This window comes from Babylonia areolata, chromosome 23, assembly GCF_041734735.1.
Source record: "Babylonia areolata isolate BAREFJ2019XMU chromosome 23, ASM4173473v1, whole genome shotgun sequence".
NCBI classification, from domain to species: Eukaryota; Metazoa; Mollusca; class Gastropoda; order Neogastropoda; family Buccinidae; genus Babylonia; species Babylonia areolata.
Genome location: NC_134898.1, coordinates 9,365,558 through 9,386,867, shown reverse-complemented (window position 1 = coordinate 9,386,867; position 21,310 = coordinate 9,365,558). Strand labels below are relative to the sequence as shown.

Here is a 21,310-nt window from a genome sequence, read left to right as displayed (position 1 = left end):
GACTCCGAATTCCAGAAGAGAAGGTTGAGAAAGGTTTTTGTTTGTAACGACAGTCTGGGTTCTATTTGACAGATAAGATGAAAACCATTTCAGTGTTGTGTCAAAAACGCCAAATGAATGAGAAAGACGATTGATGAGGATGTTGTGATCGATTGTATCGAATGCCGCTGAGAGATCTAAGAGGGTGAGGACAGAAAGTTTACCAGTATCTACAGACAGCAGAAGGTCGTTCTTAACTTTGAGTAGAGCTGTTTCAGTGCTGTGGGAAGGGCGGTAGGCAGACTGTGAGACAGGAAACAGGTTGTTGTGATGCAGATATTTAGAGAGCTGGAGGAGGACAATTTTTCTGTGACCTTGGAAAGAAAAGAGAGATTGCTGACAGGACGATAGTTTTTGAGGGTGTTTACATCGAGAGTCGGCTTCTTGAGCAGTGGTGTTACAATGGCTTTTTTGTACACATCTGGGAAAATGCCTGACTGAAGAGAGTTGTTGATGATAGAGGTCAAGGCTGGGAGGAGCACATCAACACATTCAACCAAAAGGGATGTGGGGATTGGGTCAAGTGCACATGTTTTGGGGCTAGATTTTATAATGACTTGCTTAACTTCTTCCTCTGTGACAGGACGAAAACTGTTGAAAGACGAGGAAGAGTGTGGTTTGTCAGCAAAGAGAGGATCGGGTACAGACTGACTAAATGTTTCGAGCTCATCTCTAATTGTCTGTATCTTGGTGGTGAAAAACTCAGCGAAAGCATCAGAGAGGTCATTTGGAGGAATGTCAGTTGGCAGGATGAAGTCTCTGCTCCTGCCAAGGAGACGGTTACTGGTTAAGAATAAGTTTTTGACAGATGTACTGGCTTTGATCTTTGAGCTCCAGTATTCTTCTTTGGCATTCTGACCAATATCAGTGACTAACTGTTTCGCTGTTAAAAAGATCTGACTGTCCACTGTCAGACCACTCTTGCATCACTTCCTCTCAGCGCGACTGTGCTCTTTCTTGGCGTCATGCAGGATGTCGCTGACAGCTGCGTACCACGGGGACGTGTGGCCTGAAGGCACACATTTCTCTGTAGCTGGAGCATGTCTGTCCAGCAGTCCGCGAAGGCCATCATCCAGCTGTTGGGCGGAGAGGTCGGGTCCAAGGTCATCCAGCATGTCCTGGACGTCAGCCTTGAAGGAGCCCCTGTCAATGGCCTTGATGTCCCGGACTGTGCGGTAGACAGGCTGCCTCTTGGGACGGGACACTTTAAGCCTGCAGAGAACAGCGGCATGGTCAGAGGAGACCATGTGGTTGACCCGGCAAGAATGAACGAGCTGATCAGCCTCTCGGTGCAGGACCCAGTCGAGGATGTGGCCGCTTCTGTAGTAGGTTGCCTCCTGCACACCCTGTGTGAAGTCGAACCTCGACAGAATGTCTAGCACCTTGGAGGTAAGTGGATCGGCGGGCACGTCAAAGTGCACATTGAAGTCGCCGACCACCACTGACTTCCCTCGTAGGAGGTTGCAGTAGTCGAGCAGGTCTGGCAGCTCTGTCAGAAATGTAGAGTTCAGAAGTTTGTTCTGTTTGCTTGGCGGTGGTCTGTACAGATAGAAGAAGTGGATGTGTTGAGGTGCTGTCAGTGTGAACTGAATCAGCTCACAGGAAGTGAGAGTGAAGGGGAAGGTGGAGGTGACGGTGACGGGGAGATGGTTGCGGTAGAGGACAGCAAGTCCCCCACCCCGTGTTGCACGAAGGGAAGGACCTCAGCTTGTAGCCTGGCGGAACTAAGTCAGCACATTTGCTTTCATCGCCACTAGTTTTCAGCCACGTCTCTGTTAAAAATAAAACATCCATATTCTCATCCTTGATGAAGAAGCCCACAATCTGTGTCCGTTTAGACTTTGAGCCGACGGACTGTGTATTAAATAGGCCCACAGTCATTCTGGTGTCTTGATGCCGACCATTGATGGCGATGACGTTGCCGATTTGAGTGTGCCCGAGGTCCAGTAAGTGTGGTGGAGTTGCTTGACCATCAATCTTATTTGATGTTTGTGATGCCCTTAATGGCCTGTATCGTGCTAGGTCAACAGCTTTGTGGTGGGCTGCAGGGCGACAGAAAACATCCACTACAGTCTCAATTCCTCTGCTCTCCATACTGATGAGCGTGATGGGCTCTTCCAACACGCCGATTGTATCAGAACAGTAGAACTGTCAGTGTGAGTGTGTGAAGGAAAGAAAGGGCTCTGAAAGGTAAGGGTGAGGGGAAAGGGGGAAAAAAGTGGGCGGGGGGAGAGAGGGCAGGAGTGAGGGAAGGGGATGGAAGAGACTGTTTGTGTCAGGGACATGTGAACAAGAAAGTAAAATAATAAGTGGGAAAAAATGAGAAAAAAAGGAGATACAAATGAAATACAACAACAACAACACACACACACACACACACACACACACACACACACACACACACACAGAGCAGAGAGAGAGAGAAAAGAAGAAAAGAAAGAAAAGGAGAATATAATATATAAATAGATAAATACAATAAAATGAATCAAAATAAGAAAGTATATAAACAAAAAACAGGATAAGGGGTGGAGGAGAAATAGAGGAAAAGAGAAAGAGGGCAAGGGTCAGAAAGGGGTTAGAGAATGCCTGGAAGACCACTGCCGTCACTCTTTGGTGTTGAGTCCAGCTGGGGCGAGGGTACCAAGGCGGGCAATCAAGGTGGACAATCACAGGATTGGTTCGCTTCGTTGTTGTTCTACAAATTTCGGATAAAAGTCACAGATTTCTCTGTGTTGTTCCAGTCGAACTTTACTTCTTTTGATACAGAAACTAGAGGGGATTAAGATAAATATTTGTGATTAGAACTGGCTGCTTGCCTTCGAAACCAACGCAGTGTTAGATAGAAAGATAGGCGTGACACGCTCGACGTGAGACGCAAAGCGAACAGGGAACAGAGTTCAAGTTCCTCGACAAGTGGTTGGTTCACCATAGGTGTTGTCAAGTGTGCGTTTGTCGATTTTTTGCCATTCTGCTTGGGAATCGAAAAAGCAGGTTTGTCCCACTTGCACTTACCGGATTTGAATGAAAGTACATTAAGGTTTTAAACAGTGAGTTTACAGCATGTGGATTTAAGATTTCGAAACATGATTTCCACATTGTAGATCGCAGATGCATAGCAAAGTCAGCCGCAGTGTAAATGGTGCAAAGTCCGTTTGTTCTCTTGACTATGACATCTTTTGGTAAGGCATTTAGTGATTTACTGAAATGTAAAACAGGCGAATACAAATGTATGTCTGTTCAGTTTTGAAACTGAACTGTTCTGTGAAAGACAAAATGTACACAGTTATTCATGTCACGAAAGTGAAGATTTAAACTTTGTATTTTAAACCCTTCAACCTGGCATTGATTAGAATGATTAAAATCCAAATTATTCAGTGATTAAGACAATAGAAACTAGTAATGTGAATTGTGTGTGCAGCTAGTTTAGATAAATATTCATTCTAATGCCTGTTGCTGATATTAGTGATAAATGTTTCTCTTGTTCTTCATGTCCACCCCCTTTTTATTGAGCATGTTCTTTTCCTATCCACCCCCTTGCCCGTGTGCATCAGCCACCCCTTTCCTGTGAAGTGAAATTGTGTACATGTATCTTGCAAACAAATGTATATTCTGATTTTTATATTTCTCTTATTTACGCACAAACACACACACACACACACACACACACACACACACACAAAATCTCTCTGTCTGTCTGTCTGCCTGTCTCAGTATCTGTCTGTCTGTCTGTCTGTCTGTCTCTCTGTCACACACACTCACACACACATACAACAAACAACAACAACAACAACAACAACAACAACAACAACAACAACAACAACACACACACACACACACACACACACACACACACACACACACACACACACACACACACATTGGTTGGGGGGGCGGGGTTTGGGGGCGTGGGGATGTGGGGGTTGAGTGGGGCCAGGGGCCACTTGACTGATGGCCTTAGTCAGCAGAAAGTATTGGTCAGAAAGCCCAAGTTATGGTCCACACAAACATTTTTCTGATATTTGCATTGAATTCAAATACATAATTTTGATAATGATAAAATTTTGCTTAGCCTTAAGGTACATAGGCATTAGTATTAGATTATCATTATGCTATGAATCACTTCAGTAAAGTCTGTCACTGTTTATATGGAAGATTATTACTATTACTCTTACAGTACTGGAGAAAATTTGTATACTTTGATTGAAAATTAGATATTAGATTATATAAAACTAAAAGTCAACAAATCTATCTATCTATCTATCTATCTATCTATCTATATATATATATATATATATATATATATATATATATTAATAAAACTAAAAGTCAACAAATCCATATATATTTTTTTGTTTTTGTTTTTTTCTTTCTTAAGTGGTGCTTGGACCCTTTTCAAATAGGTAGCAACTTTGTACACTTTGATTGAAAATTAGATATTAGATTATATAAAACTAAAAGTCAACAAATCCATAGATATATTTTTGTTTTCTTTTCTCTTATGAAACTAAAAGTCAACAAATCCTTTTTTCTTTCTTTCTTAAGTAGTGCTTGGACCCTTTTCAAATAGGTAGTAACTGTCCTATAAATTTGAGAAACTGTCTATCCTTATCTTCAGTCTTGTCTTTCGTTCCTGTAAATTTGATCACATCTCTCCTCTCCTTTATACTTTACACTGGCTCCCAGTACAAGAAAGAATTATTTACAGAATCGTCTTTCTTTGTTTTAAGTCAGTTGAGGCTTCTGGTCCACAGTGTCTTTCTGATCTCATTCATCCATACATATCAGATACCCTCACGCCAACTCCGCTCTTCTTCTGACACCCGTATGCTTAGGATCCTCCCTGCTCGAATCAAAACGTATGGCCAACGCAGTTTTTCATACCAAGCCCCCTTTCTTTGGAATCAACTTCCTCAGCTTCTGCGTCACTCATCTTGGCTGCAATCTTTCAAATCCATTCTGAAGACTCACCATTTCTCCTCCTGATTAATTTTCAACAGCTCATCCATTTCCAGTATGAACTAAAATGACTATTATTTTGTGACTGTGGGTGAGTGAGTTTTGATAGTTTCAGAATTTATTGGTAGTATTTTTGATTGTGTACAATTTACAATTGTGTGCTATGACTTGTGTGTGTGTGTGCACATATGTATTGACTATTGTGCATGTGTATGCGTGAGGGTGTGTGTGTGTGTTTGTGGGAGGGGGTATGGGGGGGTTGGGTGTGTGTGTGGGGGGGGATGGATAGTTTACAGTGATGTTTGGTATCCTGTGTTCAGTTTTTCCTTTTTGATATTTACATATATGTATTCTATTTGTAAACACCTTGGGCCTATTTTCAAGATTAGGCGGAAATGCTCATAATAATAATAACAATGATAATAATTATATATATATATATATATAATTTTGTATGACCACAAGTACAAATTATAATTGCAGTATCTTTTTAATGGCTCCAGTATTGTGACAATATTCATAAACATAAATTTGTGAAAGGAACAAAACCCAAGTGCATAGATGGTGAATTTATACCATCTTTGTTACCTTTTCATGAACTGATGAAGTGAGAACCCTGTTCTAGGAATGACTGGATAGAAAGAGCAGGATTTTATTGTTTGGATGATTCGGGTCTTTAACTGACTCTCTCACAGTCTCAGCAATGAGAATAGGAGTGAGAAAGAAAACTCCTGTGCTTGCAGATTGTCATGATAATATAATATAATATAATATAATATAATATAATATAATATAATATAATATAATATTGTGATATGAAAACAGGTTTGTCACAGTTCACTGCTTACAATCACAAACTTTAATTTTTATTTTGGTGTCATATACTGTACCATGTCAAACTGATGCAAACTAGGCCTATCGGTTTGCTCTGCTTGGCCAAATTTCGCGCGGCTAACAGTGAAAAGACGGGCCCACCCGCTCTCAGCCAATTTATTTTAATATGAAATCATGAAGTCAGTGCCAGCTTATCAGTGGAAGAAAAGATTGCATACATACAATTGATACATACACTATAGACCATAGAGTAATATTGTGTAATGCATGCTAAAAATGTCTCAGAAAAAAAACAGCAACAAAAAAACAAAAAACCCACAAAACAAAACAACAACAAAAAACAACAACAAAAAACAACCACTACTTTACTATATATATATATATATATATATATATATTGCTATATAAAATAATAAATTCTGAATATTGTAATTATAGTAATTGGACCTTGGTGTCTCGGTGTCAACAGTTAACAGTTCCCTGAGGGCACACACAGTCCATGGTTCACTGCTTTTGATAGCAAAGTTCTACAGAGCTTGGTTCAGAGACTCAGTTCAATATGATTAGACTTTGAAACCAGTTTACAACAAAACCAAACCAAAAACAAATTGTGATACGGGTTTAGATTGCTGGGCTGTGGTACGTGGATTGGAAAGCGCCTTTTTTCAGTCATTATCATTTTGATCTTGCACAGAACCTTGTGTGCAGTATGAAAATTATAAGCACATACTGAGGCTGGATAATTCCTGACATATCTCAGGATCAAAAGAAGCTTGTTTTAGTGTTTTCAAATCTGCTGATCTTTGAACAGTTCAGTGCGAGAGTGGCTGGGTCTGTTGAGCTTTAGGCAGGCAAAGACAGTGATGAAGTGTTGTGAGTTTATCTCCTCCATTCATGCTTGCAGTATGTCTTTCCTACTGGTAACACTGACAGCCTCGCTTGTCATACTAGTGGCTTGCTTCAATTACAGTTTGTTGTGGTGTGTGGTCTTCTGCTGTCATTATGTCTTTAACAACTTTTCAGTCTATGTTGAGGCTGTTAGTACTTTTTCCTGTGTAGTTGTAGGGAGATTATATTTTTAAGTTGTGAAGTTTCACTTTACATTTCTGTTGACGTTTTGTCAGGCAAAATCATTGCACCTAATACAAGAAGACTTGATCTTTAGTTGAAGCTTGTGACAGCAACAATCTGCCATAGAATGATGAACTTACCATTCAAGTACAAAAACAGTTGTTTGATATTGAATGGTGGCATAGATCAACTGTAATGACTGCTTGTTTTCCATTTATTGCTGTATCCTCTTTTTCAGCTTTTTTTCAAGGTCATACAAATTTTAAATAACAGAAGAGATGTTTCACTGTTTGGTGTATTTGTTTTCCTCTGCTGCTTGTTGTTCGGCATACTGTGATGTTAAAATAGATTCATGAAGTATCCTTGCAAATTTCTAAATAGAAGCATGTGTCTTCTAGTGGTGTGTGTGTGTGTGTGTGTGTGTGTGTGTGTGTGTGTGTGTGAGATTTTTTCCTGGATTGGCACATTTAGTGTTCAGAGTTTAGATTATATTCTGCCCAACTCAGTATCTTTTCATGCTCCCAAGTTATAGCCATCAGTTTGAGTGTGTAGTCAAGAATGTTTTATATGTTCAGATTTTTTAAAAATATTCAGAAACTTAATAATAATAATAATAATGGTATTTATATTGCGCTGAATCTTGTACAGAGACAAACCAAAGCACTTTTGCACCACCCATTCACACGCATGCATAACTCTAAAACTGTAGAAACTAAAGACAGGAAGGGCAGGCAAGGGGGCGGGGGGGGGGGGGGGGGGGGGGGGGGGGGGAGCTATTTTGGGAAGAGGTGGGTTTTAAGGCCAGACTTGAAAGAGCTGAGAGTGGAGACTTGAAGTAACTTAACGATTGGTTTGAAGACAATGAAAACAAGACTGAAATTTGAAAGCAAAAGCAAGAATTTGTCAAATATCAGATAAGTATACTGATACTGACATATTTATTGTTTAGGCTTTTGACCCATATCAACAGAGTTAAATACACTCAGCTCAGATGTCAGAATCAGACACGATGAACAAAAGAATCATGTATTGATTTTATTTACTCATTTGTACATTGATTTTGCTCTGTCAAGCCAGCTTGATCACCACCGTGATTGTATTTTTTTGTTTATAAATTGCAGGTATCTTCTGAAGGAAGACAACACATTGTAAAGGTTTGATTCTCATCACTGAAAGTCAAGATGTCAATAGGGGGCATGCTGAAGGGTTGGATTGTGCCTCAGCTGTTGCTAGGCTACATCTTCATCACCAGCGGACTCATCGTCTGCAGTCTGATGCTGCTGTCCACAGTCATTTGGCCGTTCGACCGTCAACTTTACCGCAAAATTAACGTCCATCTGGCCTATGCTCACTGGAGTCGTACGTATTTTGCTGTTTTATGGAGTTGGTTTGAACAAATCTTTATCTAGAAAACTTATTAAATTTGTACACATAAACAGCAGAGCAAAAACAAGCTAACAGCTTATATCATGCTCAAGGATTTTGGTGCTCTGAGTTGAGATCTGGTATTCTATAGTTGGAACAGCATTCATTGTTTGAGAAATGTGATTCCCACACAGACTCATTTGAGGTTTTTTTCTTTCCAGATAGACGCATTTCAGTTGATCAAAATAATTTCATTTCTTAAGTACGTTGAACCAGATCGATTACCGGATTAGGAAGCATCTGCAGAACTTTCTCTCTTTCAAAAAAGAAATCAGTTTAAAAAAAAAAGAATGTATGCCTGAAATACAAACAAACAAAATCCATGTTTAAATAAATGGGTAGCATTTAGTAATAAATCAAATGAAGGAAAGAGATGGAAATGGTTGATTCAAAAGGAATGTGCATAATCATGATCTGGAAGTAAGTGTATCTGCTTCATTACAGATAATTCAGTGCTGATAATTTTGTTGTTGTTGGTTTGTTTTGTTGTTATATTAATTGTCCATCTGGCTTGTTTGCATGTTGTCACTCAGGGCCTTTTTACTTTTGGATCTCAGCGATGTTCATTAGCAGCTAGAGTGATTGTGGAATGAAGATGCATTAAGTTTGACTGTTTTAAATTTTGGATCACAGAAAGATTTGCCTTAAAGTTAAAGTAAATGTTGATAATTTGGATTTGGATGTGATGATAAACTGTGGTCCTGTGTGCAGCACGTACTTGGGGCACTGGAAATGAACCCATGGCAAAATACGTCTGTCCTCCGGCAAAGTTCTGTAGAGGACTACATGTAAAAGAAATCCACCCTGATAGTACAAATGTATACAGTATGTATATGCATCTACTGACCTTGGCAGATGTGGTGTAGCGAACATGGATTTGTCTGAGCGCAGTGACGCCTCCTGGAGAGACTGAAGCTGACCTCCAGCCCTGAGACAGAAAGCACATTCTGCTGTCTCCCCTCTGTGTCTTCTCTCTCTCAGGAGGCTCATTCTCTTGTAATCTGTTTCTTTTTGTTACAACAGATTTCTCAGCATGAAATTGGGGCCACTCTCTTGGGGAGAATGTGTCACCAGAATGCAGCACCACCCTTTTCGTTTTTCCGTCTGCAAGTGTATTTGTTTCACTATTAATGTGGATTTTTCTGAAGAAATTTACCAGGGACAATACTTTTTTTTGTTTTTTTTTGGTTTTTTTTGCTGTTGGTTCTTTGTGTGTACTAAGTGCATGTTGCACACAGGACCACAATTTATCATTTCATCGGAATGACTAATGACTTGTTTCCTCTGTCTGTCTCCCCTCTCGCAGAAGGCTCATTCTCTTGTCTCCCCTCTGGCAAAAGGCTTATTGTGTGCCCTCTGCCCCCAGAGTTCACCTTCCTGGCCCAGTGGTGGTCAGGCACAGAGGTTCTGATCTACATGGACGAGGAGGACAAGAAGCTGGTGGGCAAGGAGCATGTGTTGGTCATGATGAACCACAAGTATGACATCGACTGGCTCATGGCATGGATCCTGTCCGAGCGCTTTGGTATGCTGGGGGTAAGTCGTGTTGCTTTGGTATGCTGGGGGTAGGTCCTGTTGCTTTGGTATGCTGGGGGTAGGTCCTGTTGCTTTGGTATGCTGGGGGTAGGTCCTGTTGCTTTGGTATGCTGGGGGTAGGTCCTGTTGCTTTGGTATGCTGGGTTAAGTCCTGTTACTTTGGTATGCTGGGGGTAGGTCCTGGGCTAATGCAGGAACTAGATTTTTTCATTTTATATTTTGAATGAATAACCTGTGATTTTTTTTTTTTTTTTTTTTTGGTATGAATATCGACCAGGGAAATAACTTTTTTTTTAAAGTTTTAGTTGCATATTTACCTATGAAATGATTCTCCAAGTCTGAAAAGATATGGTACCTTTCTAATCTTAAATTTGAATATGAATTACAGTTGATGGTATCTTGTACCAATATTTCCAGGGCACAAAGATTTTTGGGAAGGAGATGCTGCGCTATGTTCCACTGATTGGCTGGGCCTGGTACTTCACGGAGAGCATTTTCCTCAAGAGACAGTGGGACCATGACCGCAGAATCATTGCTCATGATGTGGCACGCATTGTGGACTACCCTGAGGGCTACTGGATTACAGTGAGCATATTTTGTTTGTCATTTGTGTATTCTGCATTGATTTATGCTGATTTGATCAGCAGTGGCCTAATGGTATTGCACCTAAGTTGTGGACCAGTGGCTTAATGTTAATGTGCCTGACTAGGAAGGGGGTGTGTACGGGTTCAAGTCCAGAAAGAGATTTTTGCTCCCTGCCTCCTCCACAAGATCTTGAGTGTTGGTGTTAGTCATTTGAATTAGATGATTAATTGAGGTCCTGTGCACAGCTTGCACTTACTGCAGGTAAGAGAACTACAGCAGCAAAAGAGTTGTCCTGGCAAATTCTGTAGAGAAATCCACTGTGAGAGCAGCTGAATTTCTCAAACAAAAATCTGTTGGGACAAAAAGTAATATGGTACAGCACAGTACAGTGCAGTTCAGTACTGTGCAGTACAGTTCAGTATAGTATGGTACAGTACAGTACAGTACAGTATAGTGTGATGCAGTGTAATGCAATACATTGCAATACATTACAGTACAATACAACAATACAATACAATACAATACAATACAACACAATACAACACAATACAACACAATACAATACAATACAATTAGGCTTGAGTTTTGAAATGATGCACACAAATACATTTTGGAACAGATCTGTGTTCATATTGAGTGTTTGTGTGTGTATGTGTGTGTGTGTGTGCGTGCATGCATGTTTGTTTTTTTGTTTGTTTGTTTTGTAGTTGAAGAATAGATAGCAGTTTCGTTTGATCACTTTTCAGGGAATTCTTACAGACTGTGTAGTTTGAGAGTGCCATTTGTGGAAGGAGACTGTGTAGTTTGAGAGTGCCATTTGTGGAAGGAGACTGTGTAGTTTGAGAGTGCCATTAGTGGAAGGAGACTGTGTAGTTTGAGAGTGCCATTTGTGGAAGGAGACTGTGTAGTTTGAGAGTGCCATTTGTGGAAGGAGACTGTGTAGTTTGAGAGTGCCATCTGTGGAAAGAGACTGTGTAGTTTGAGAGTGCCGTTTGTGGAAAGAGACTGTGTAGTTTGAGAGTGCCGTTTGTGGAAGCAGCAGTTACAAAAAAAAAAAAAAAAAAAAAAAAAAAATCAGCCCATTAAGAAATTGGAAGTACCAGCTAACTTGAGTTTTTAATTGTATGTGAATGAATTGATAGCATAACCTTGACACTGTTGGTTATAAATATTTTCTTAATCTATAGGTAAAATTAAAAAGGTAAGAGCTCCTGTGGACTTTTATGGAGCAGTTAATTCATATCCACTTTGTCTAAGGCTCAGTATAGGAAGGTTTTAACGTTTTCCAACAGAAGTCAGATAGCCATTCACACAAGGGTGGAGTGAGGAAAACCTGAGTAAAATGCATTTCCTAAGGACGAAACATGATGATCACTGGTAAATACTGGATGTGAAGTCCAGTGCTTAACTGATTCCGGTACCGCATAGAGTTTGCACAGTTGTGGAAGTCTGGAAAAGTCATGGAAAAATATGTTTTGCCCTTCAGTATCTGGAAAGATGTAAGAATTTAGATGAAATCCTTGACCAGTACCATTCAACAAAGAGCTTACTGCATAAAAAAAGGAAAAAAAAGGTAACAATTGAACATTGATTTCATTATATCCACCAATCTCTGACGTCAGTGGTGCAACAAATGAATGTTTAAAAATTCAGTTTGGCATTGCGTTTAGCATGGGAAATTATGTCTGGTCTGGAAAAAAGTATACAATTTTCTTTGGTCACCTCTGTGGGAACCCTGCATTGTGCCTACAAGGTATAAAAAAAACAAAACAGGTGGTAATTCAGGTGTGACAGCAGGTGTTGCCTTGTGTGTGCAGGTGTTGCTGTTTCCAGAGGGTACCCGCTTCACAGAGGAGAAGCTGAAGGCCAGTCAGGAGGTGTGCCGTGCCAAAGGTTACCCCATGACCAAACACACCCTGCTGCCCAGAACCAAGGGATTCGTGCTGTCCATGCATGGCATGAAGGGGAAAGGTGGGTGTTGTGGGCAGGTGGGAAGCTGGCTGTGAATGTGTGTGTGTTTGTGTATGTGTGCTGTGTACGGATGGCTGTGCATGTGTGTGTGTGTGTGTGTGTCTAAGTATGTAAGTGTGTGTGTGTATGTGTTTATGTGCATGTGCGTGTAAATGTGTGAGTGTGTGTCAAAATGAAGACCCAGTGACAAACATTTTGTGACAGTGTGCTTTCAAATCCTAAAATTTAATTATTGTAATGATTATTTCTCTCTTCTAAAAACAGTTAAACAAATACACATGTTTTGTGAATGTTGAATGTGTTCAATGAAGTTTGCATATTTGCTTTGATACTATATATATATTATTTATTTTCTTGCATTATTTTCTTCTTCTTCTTCTGCGTTCATGGACTGCAGCTCCGATATTCACTCACATGTACTGGTGGACTTTTACGTGTATGACTGTTTTTACCACACCATGTAGACAGCCATACTCTGTTTTCAGGGGTTAATCGCTTTTTAAACTCATACCACTAAAGTGGTTCAGCAGTCAAGGGGTTAAAATATTAAATGTGTTGATCAGTGCACACGCCCATTTTCTTTTTGAACCATGTATTCATTGATCCCTGTTCTACTTGCTGTGTGTGCATGTTGCAGTTCCCGCCCTGTACAATGCCACTGTGGGATTCCCCAGCACTGGCCCCAAACCCACACTGATGAACATCATCAACGGAGTGCCTCTTCTCGCTCACTTCCATGTTGTGTACGTACACTGGTTTTTCTTTGTGTCCTTCTTTCCTCAGGTCTTTTTATTGTGTGTGTGTGTCCCAGAACTTTTGGACTTTTCTCTATTTTAATGTTGATGAATGATGGTGGGGTGATGAAGATGCTGTAACTGGGGGTCTATTTAGGTTTAGGACTACTTGACAAGGCTGTCCTTTCGTAATATGTCCCAGTGTTAACCAGTGTTGGTCAGGAAATTTGAGCAACACTTCCAAAGATGCATCAGTGAAGTACATGACTTGACTGTGTTACCCCAGTCTTCCCATTTGAGCTGAAAGTATACTTAACTGTTTGTAGGAGCTGGCCATGGGTAAAAAAAAAAAAAGCACTTCTGGACATTATTGGGTTGTGTTCTGGATAGTATCCTGTCACTTTGTGAGCTGTGGTGTGAACTGGTGTGATCTACATGAGTAATGTTTGATTGTCTGTCTCCATTTCACTATGTTAGTGTGTGAACGATTGAATTTGTGTGATTTGTTTGCTAAATTAGATATCATGTATGGTTAACTCGCTTCATAAAAGCTGATGTATTTAAACTGAATAATCCACCTGCCTGCCTCTTATTTTTGCTGAGCAAGCTAGTTTTGATGTGTGTGGTTTCATCTCAGGGTTTTGATGTTTTGATTTTACCTGCCTGTTGTAAAAGTTATTGCTTGCAATTCCCAGCTGTTGCACTCTGACAAACAAAGATGAGATCAATGAATGCACTTCTTAGCCTTAGAGGATTGCATATTTGATCCTTTTTTTATCAGCTCTTTGTGTAGGCAGCCACTGTGTGTCGTTGCATGATTCATTTTCTCTAACAAGAATGCAGATAGCTATGGTAGGCCCCATGTTGTGGTTGGCCCTGAATGTCTTTACCAGAGCTGAAGCAGTCCCCACAATACACTGTCTCAAGGGTTTTGTATCATTGATGTCCTGCAGTGAAGAGAAGACATGGCAGGCCATCACCAGTGTTTATTTAGTGTTTGGAGATGTTTGCTGTACAAACACACCTCCATCTCCATACTCCACCTCAGTCAGTTGGGGCTGTTCCCACCCTTCAGTGCTTAGTTAAATAGCTCAATGGCCAGGGTGCAAGTGGTTTACATTGTAGTGTTTGTTCGGTCTCGTCTTTCTCTGTGTTCCTACTTGAAGTACATTGTTTATCATTTTTCTTCCCAGTTGTATTGTATTTGTATTGTATTGCCTTTTGTCACAACAGATTTCTCTGTGTGAATTTGGGTTGCTCTCCCAGGGGCATCACCACAGTGCAGTGCAGTTTTATTTCTATCTGCAGGTGTTTGTGCCTTACCAACATGGATTTTTGTACAGAAGTTTGCCAGGGACAACCCTTTTGCTACCATGGGTTCATAAACATGTGGTATATGCATGATGCACACAAGACTGGTTTATTGTCTCATCAGAAAGACAAGCACCAAGACGATCACCAGTCTAGTGGACACTCACAGTAGACACTCATTTCTTTGTTGGGGCATTACACCAGACCAGCACTCCCCTCCATTCTGTAGTTGTGCTTCCCATCTCTTGTGCCATTTTTGAGCAGCAGGAATTAGGAAGAAGGTGATTTACTGGTTCTGGTCAGCAGTCCCTTTTACAGGCATCAAGTTTTCTTAGCATGGCTCAGTGCAGTGCTCATGTAACCCTGCATCATTATAGACCAACAGTCTGATGTAGACTTCAGAGTCCATCTTATGTTTCTGTAACAGAGCTTTTGACAGCAGCTGAATAATCATTGTGCATGGAAGTCAATAATCTGATGACTAGTGTGGGAGTTTGGTGTGAATGTGAATTTGTGTGTGTGTTTGTGTGTGTGTGTGTGTGTGCGTGTGTGCGCGCGCGCGCACATGTAGATATGTATTGGCGTTTTTATGTGTTTATGAGTGTGTAATTTCAAAAATAGACACCTTTGCCAGTAGAAGTCAAGAACATTAGTTAATTTCATGATAAATGCATACTTAGTGCCTGCTGAAACCGAAAGGCACAGGCACCTGTCAATGGCAGTGAGCCTGTTGCACAAATGATGTGTTTGTAAAGGGCTTAGAGTTTGGTCTCTGACTGAGTGAGTACAGGCACTATATAAGTGTTAATAATAATGATAATAAAACTTAAGTAAATGTCTTTCAACAGACGTGTACCGCTGGAAGAGGTGCCCATCGAGACAGATGAAGCATGTGGGGTGTGGCTGAGGGATGTTTTCAGACAGAAGGTACGTATTGTCAAACCTTTTCACACCTGCAACATCGTTTGACTTTCACTTTGTGAATGTACAGACTTCACAAAAAGTTATGGACCACTCAAAAGTATGTTTTCATAAAATGTTTTTCAAGAAAAGGTCTAGAGGTTATTTAAATCATGTTGTCTGTTTATGGTCTACCACTGGCCTCTCAGTGCATGATACACAAGCGGCTGTTTCAGGCACATGTGCACCGTGAACAGCATGAAAAATATGCTCGGAAAAATCTGTTTCAGCCAAGCATTTATGGTTGTCCAGCAGTTTATGAATAATAGCTGTGTAAACAATGGAAGTGCATGTGCAAGAATGCACCTTTGGTTATGAGTGGTGCTCATTACATTGGATAGATACAATGCTGTTTGTCAAAAATGTAGCGTCCTATCTCCATGCACCCAAGAAATAAACTTTGCAAGTTCCCAAATGGCCTTAACTTTTTGTGAACTGTGTTTGTTTTACTTTCACTTTGTGAGCCCAATTGCTTGACTTCCACTTTGTGAACCCAGTTGCTTGACTTTCACTTTGTGAACCCAATTGCTTGACTTCCACTTTGTGAACCCAATTGCTTGACTTCCACTTTGTGAACCCAATTGCTTGACTTCCACTTTGTGAACCCAATTGCTTGACTTCCACTTTGTGAACCCAATTGCTTGACTTTCACTTTGTGAACCCAATTGCTTGACTTTCACTTTGTGAACCTAATTGTTTGACTTCCACTTTGTGAACCTGACTGACTTTCACTTTGTGAACCTAATTGTTTGACTTCCACTTTGTGAACCTGACTGACTTTCACTTTGTGAACCTAATTGTTTGACTTCCACTTTGTGAACCTGACTGACTTCCATTTTGTGAACCTAATTGTTTGACTTCCACTTTGTGAACCTGACTGACTTCCACTTTGTGAACCTAATTGTTTGACTTCCACTTTGTGAACCTGACTGACTTCCATTTTGTGAACCTAATTGTTTGACTTCCACTTTGTGAACCTGACTGACTTCCATTTTGTGAACCTAATTGTTTGACTTCCACTTTGTGAACCTGACTGACTTTCACTTTGTGAACCTAATTGTTTGACTTCCACTTTGTGAACCTGACTGACTTTCACTTTGTGAACCTAATTGTTTGACTTCCACTTTGTGAACCTGACTGACTTTCACTTTGTGAACCTAATTGTTTGACTTCCACTTTGTGAACCTGACTGACTTCCACTTTCTGAACCTGACTGACTTCCATTTTGTGAATCTAATTGTTTGACTTCCACTTTGTGAACCCATATTGTTTGATTTTCACTTTGAGAACATGTGACTTCCACTCTGTGAAAGTTGTTTGACTTTCACTTTGAGAACCTTATTGTTTGACTTCTACTTTGTGAACCCAATTGTTTGACTTTCACTTTGAGTACTGTATTGTTTGACTTCTGCTTTGTGAACCTGTGACTTCCACTTTGTGAACCCAATTGTACTCTCACTTTTAGAACCTTATTGTTTGACTTCCACTTTGTGAACCTGACTGACTTTCACTTTGTGAACCTTGTTTGACTTCCACTTTGTGAACCTAATTGTTTGACTTCCACTTTGTGAACCTAATTGTTTGACTTCCACTTTGTTAACCTAATTGTTTGACTTCCATATTTTGAACACGATTGTTTGACATCCACTTTCAGAACCTTATTCTTGAATGTCTTGTATGAATTGGAAAGTATCCATATTATTTCTCGGTAGGAGCAAACAGTTACTGAACATGTTTGCTGTTTAAGTTTTGTCTGTTTTGCCTGCTGTTGAACCCTGGTGAAGTGAAATCAGTGTGGCATCAATTTAAGTGCAAGAACAACTTTTATTTTGCTTTTGAGTGTTGTAATTGATAAAAAAAGAAATAAGAAAAATAAGCAGCCCCAAATGCAAATGAAGAAATTATGACTGACATCCTGGCCTCAGTCTTATCTCAGGCAAGAGCCCTTCTCTGACGAGTGTACTCATTAGCAGCAGTCATGAGTTTAATTACATGGTGTTTTTTGTGGGGTTTTTTTGTTTGCAGGATCAGTTGTATGATGACTTTTTGAAGAATGGCAAGTTTAATGAGGAGGGCAAAGTGGTGCCGTGGCGTGTGAATGACCTGGTGATGTGGCTGTTCTGGGCCGTGCTGACCTGTGTGCCTCTCTTCTACTTCATCACCAACACCTTCATGTCCGGCACCATCACACAGAAACTCCTCTTTCTTGGCATCGTGGCTCTCGGTCAGTGCTTTTCGCTTTTTTGGAAATTTTTTTTTTTGATCTGTTATATTATCAACACTTTGTTGATGATTCAGTCAGTTTTTCTTATGGTGTGTGTGTGTGTGTGTGTGTGTGTGTGTGTGTATTTGGGTGTGTTTGTTTCTTTGTGGTTGATGGCTTGATGTTAATTACATTCAAAGAAAGAAAAAGCAAAAAAAACAAAACAAAAAAAACAAAAAAAAGAAGAAGAAAAATAGCAAACTGATGTTTCAACTTATAGATTAGAACAGATTAATTATGACTTATTACCAGATGTACCTTAGCTGCTTTGGTTGTTAACAGATGGAAAGTTTTATGCTATTTTACTGTTTATGCCATAGCAGGGCAACTGATAAGGATTTGTCATCTTCAGTTTCCAAACATCAGGGAATCCAGACATTGTTGACGGGTGCAATAGCCGAGTGGTTAAAGTGTTGCACTTTCAATCTGAGGGTCCCGGGTTCAAATCTCGGTAACGGCGCCTGGTGGGTGGAGATTTTTCCGATCTCCCAGGTCAATATATGCACAGACCTGCTTGTGCCTGAACCCCCGTCATGTGTATACGCAAGCAGAAGATCAAATATGCACATTAAAGATCCTGTAATCTATGTGAGTGTTTAGTGGGTTATGGAAACAAGAACATACCCAGCAAGCACCCCCCCGAAAACAGAGTATGGCTGCCTGCATGGCAGGGTATAAACGGTCATACATTTAAAAGCCCACTTATGTACACGAGTGGATGTGGGAGTTGCAGCCCTTGACTGAAGAAAAAGAAGAAGAATACATTGTTGACATGTTTTCTTTGCACTTATGTTTTATTCAGTTTCTGTTGTCCTTCGCCTGATGGTTCGTGTGACGGAAACGACAAGCGGGTCATCCTATGGAACAACATCCCAGAAACAGGAGCAGCAGAATGGTCAGACTGACAACAATCCTTCACCCAGCACAGACGATTCTAAGCAGTCCTAGACAACCACCCCGCTTTGTGCAAACATCATTTTTTGAGGAAGATTTGGAGGTGGCAGCAGTGTGATGTGACCCATCCATGCTGCACACTGATTGTTTCCTGTGGGTTATCAGAGGTTTTCTTTGTGCACATTCCATGCTGATGGGTGTGATGTGACTTCTTTTCCTGCTTGCTTGTTACTACTGTTATTATCATAACCATTATCATTTTATTATTTTGCTAGAAATAACCATTTTAGGGGAGTATATGTAAAGTGGGTGCCCATCTTTATAGAAACTCATTGTACACAACATACAAAGCGGCAGAACAGCACCAGAAATTGTCAAATAAGATAGAACAGCTTTTACATTGTATCATATGTTATTATGTCTTAGCATTTGCTGCTAATGATTTGGAATCTTTTTGTTGGTTTTACATGATGTTAAATATGGTCATGCGACAGTGATTCACATGGAAAACAGATTTTTGTGAAAAATAGTTTACAAACAACAGATTTCAGTCAGTTGTGTGTGATGTTATTGACATCTTCATCTTCTTCGTTGTTAACTCTGTGAAGAGTTACTAGTGCTCCACATTGAAGAACTGTTCACCTGATTCTTCCAGCTCTGCCAGTTGTCACTTCTTGTGTGTCAAAGCCTGGGTCTCTGCAAATGGTTTAGTATTATCTTTTAACTAATTCTGTTTGGTGTGAACTTCAAACTAACTCTGTTTTTGTAATTTTCAAATTAAATATGACATTGTTAAGTTCAGATTAACTCTATTATGAACTTCAGACACAGCCTGTTAATTGTAAACTTCAAACTTAGTCTCTTTATTGTAAACTTTAAACTTACTCGGCTTATTGTAAACTTCAAACAAGTCTGTTTATCATAGACGTTAAACATCCACATTCATAAGATTTTATCAAGGATGGATACAGTAGGATCAGTCAGTCAGTGCATCTTTATTAATCCCTGACACCTGTCACAGTTCATTCGTGTGGCATTTTACCCACTGTGGTGGGACTTTCCCTTTAGTTTCTGCCTGTCCACCTGCACATCCTGTTACCTTGCAGGAGAAGTGAGGAACAGCTCTCCTGAAGGAGACTTTTCTTTTTTTTTCTATTTTAAGTGCTGTGAAGATTTTGTTTTGTTAGTTGATTTTTAGTGTCCGGAGGCGCGTCAGCACCCTGCCTGCTGCTGTCATTGTCTGTTACAGCCATGGAACCTGTTCATTCTCCGTCCCCTCCATTACTATTATCACTGTTATTATCATGATGAAGTATGATTTATGCTGTAATCTTTTTGTGTGTGAATAATAGAAGTATTTTCTTACACTTTTGAAAACCATGAATGCATGTCTGCTATTGTGCCATCATTACAACAACTTGATTTTAAATAAATGTCTCTGCCACCTGGGAACCTGTGTGGCTGTTAGTGGGAGATTTACTTTTGCAGAAAGCCAGTCTGTCACAACAGAAAAAGTATGTTACTGGCCAATACAACTATCTCCTGAAGAGAAAGCAAAGATGATACAATGTGATGAAGTGAATGTTTTTTGTAAGGCGATAATGATGCCTTGATCTTATTCATTGAAACACAAATGGTGTTGACTCTTTTGTGACGGGATACATGTAGTTTTTGTTGTTTGGAAGGATGTTTTTTTTAGGGAGCATCAACACTTTCCAGCATACTTCTTGTGCACTGAAAGCTTAGGTCAGAAAGGTTTAGAGCTCCCCACAGGGGAGAGAGGAGGTATTTCTTCTTCCAGAAACAATAACTTCCCATTTCTTTTCCCCAACTGAACTCCATGTTTTTTGTTTTTTTTAATTTCTGCAGATTTTCTTATTGCGTGCAACTTCTTTAATACAGTTTTCATCTACTTTTTGGTTGTGTTTAAAAATCATGCTTTAGATTGCTCAGCATAATGTATTCCATATATGGAATATTTTATCTGGATGTTGTTAATTTCTTGTGTTTTCTACTCTTAATTTTTTTTTTATCATACTTAGTATTTTAAGATGTAAACTTTTCATAAATAGATGTATCATAGGTCTTTATTTGGTTTGCCTTGTGTTTTCTGGTTTGAGTTCCAATAATGTCAAGAAGGACTCTTGTCTTCTGCTTTAAAATCAGTGAGTGGCATCCAAGTATCATTTCTGTCAGAACTGGTGTGAATTTCTACTTGTTTTAGAAGGGAATTTGTTGTTGGTCAACAAAGCATCAACAGAGTGTGGGAGACAGTGGCGGATGGTTGTGGGTGTGGTTGTTGTGGATTGACACACATCAGCAAGTGGTGGCTTTCTTTGTGGCAGCTGTGTTACGCATTTTGCTATGACTGTGGCTTTTGTAATGTCTCTCTGTTGTTGTGGTCAGGAGTTTCAGCCGTTGTCTCTCATCACCGTTAATTGCTAAATGAATGATGCTGAGACCAGTTTGTTTGTCATCTTGGTTGTAGTGATGATGTGCTTTTTCTTTCTTTGTATGTTCTCTATACTGAGGAGCTCCACTTTGAAAATCATGTGACTTAGTCCTATGAAATCATATATTTTTTTTCTAATGATTTCTTCTTTCTTCTTTGTCTTAGTCTTTAGCTTTTTATGATTGCTGTGGCAAAAATTTGGAGTGTGTTGAGTGCATGTGATAATGACTGATTTGCTTTCTTGATAGTTACTACTTTATATATATATATATATATATA

The 21,310-nt window shown here is 39.8% G+C and overlaps 1 protein-coding gene across 1 annotated transcript; it reads left to right on the top strand.

The window, feature by feature from the left end:
• The first annotated feature begins 2,766 nt into the window (after positions 1–2,766).
• LOC143297795 (1-acyl-sn-glycerol-3-phosphate acyltransferase delta-like) lies at positions 2,767–20,449 on the top strand. The gene is made up of 9 exons (XM_076610291.1): positions 2,767–3,030; positions 8,022–8,259; positions 9,692–9,861; positions 10,279–10,446; positions 12,264–12,417; positions 13,055–13,160; positions 15,311–15,389; positions 17,448–17,646; positions 18,488–20,449. Exons 2-9 carry the CDS (start codon positions 8,082–8,084, stop codon positions 18,631–18,633), a joined length of 1,200 nt encoding a protein of 399 aa, XP_076466406.1. The 5' UTR covers positions 2,767–3,030; positions 8,022–8,081; the 3' UTR covers positions 18,634–20,449.
• The last annotated feature ends 861 nt before the right edge of the window (positions 20,450–21,310 follow it).

What these genes read in the sequence shown, in the direction of transcription:
- LOC143297795 (XM_076610291.1), top strand. Translation starts at nt 8,082, where the DNA reads ATGTCAATAGGGGGCATGCTGAAGGGTTGGATTGTGCCTCAGCTGTTG. An exon ending in AGCGCTTTGGTATGCTGGGG is followed by an intron (nt 9,862 to 10,278) that starts GTAAGTCGTGTT and finishes CAATATTTCCAG; the next exon opens with GGCACAAAGATTTTTGGGAA. An exon ending in GGGATGTTTTCAGACAGAAG is followed by an intron (nt 15,390 to 17,447) that starts GTACGTATTGTC and finishes TTTTGTTTGCAG; the next exon opens with GATCAGTTGTATGATGACTT.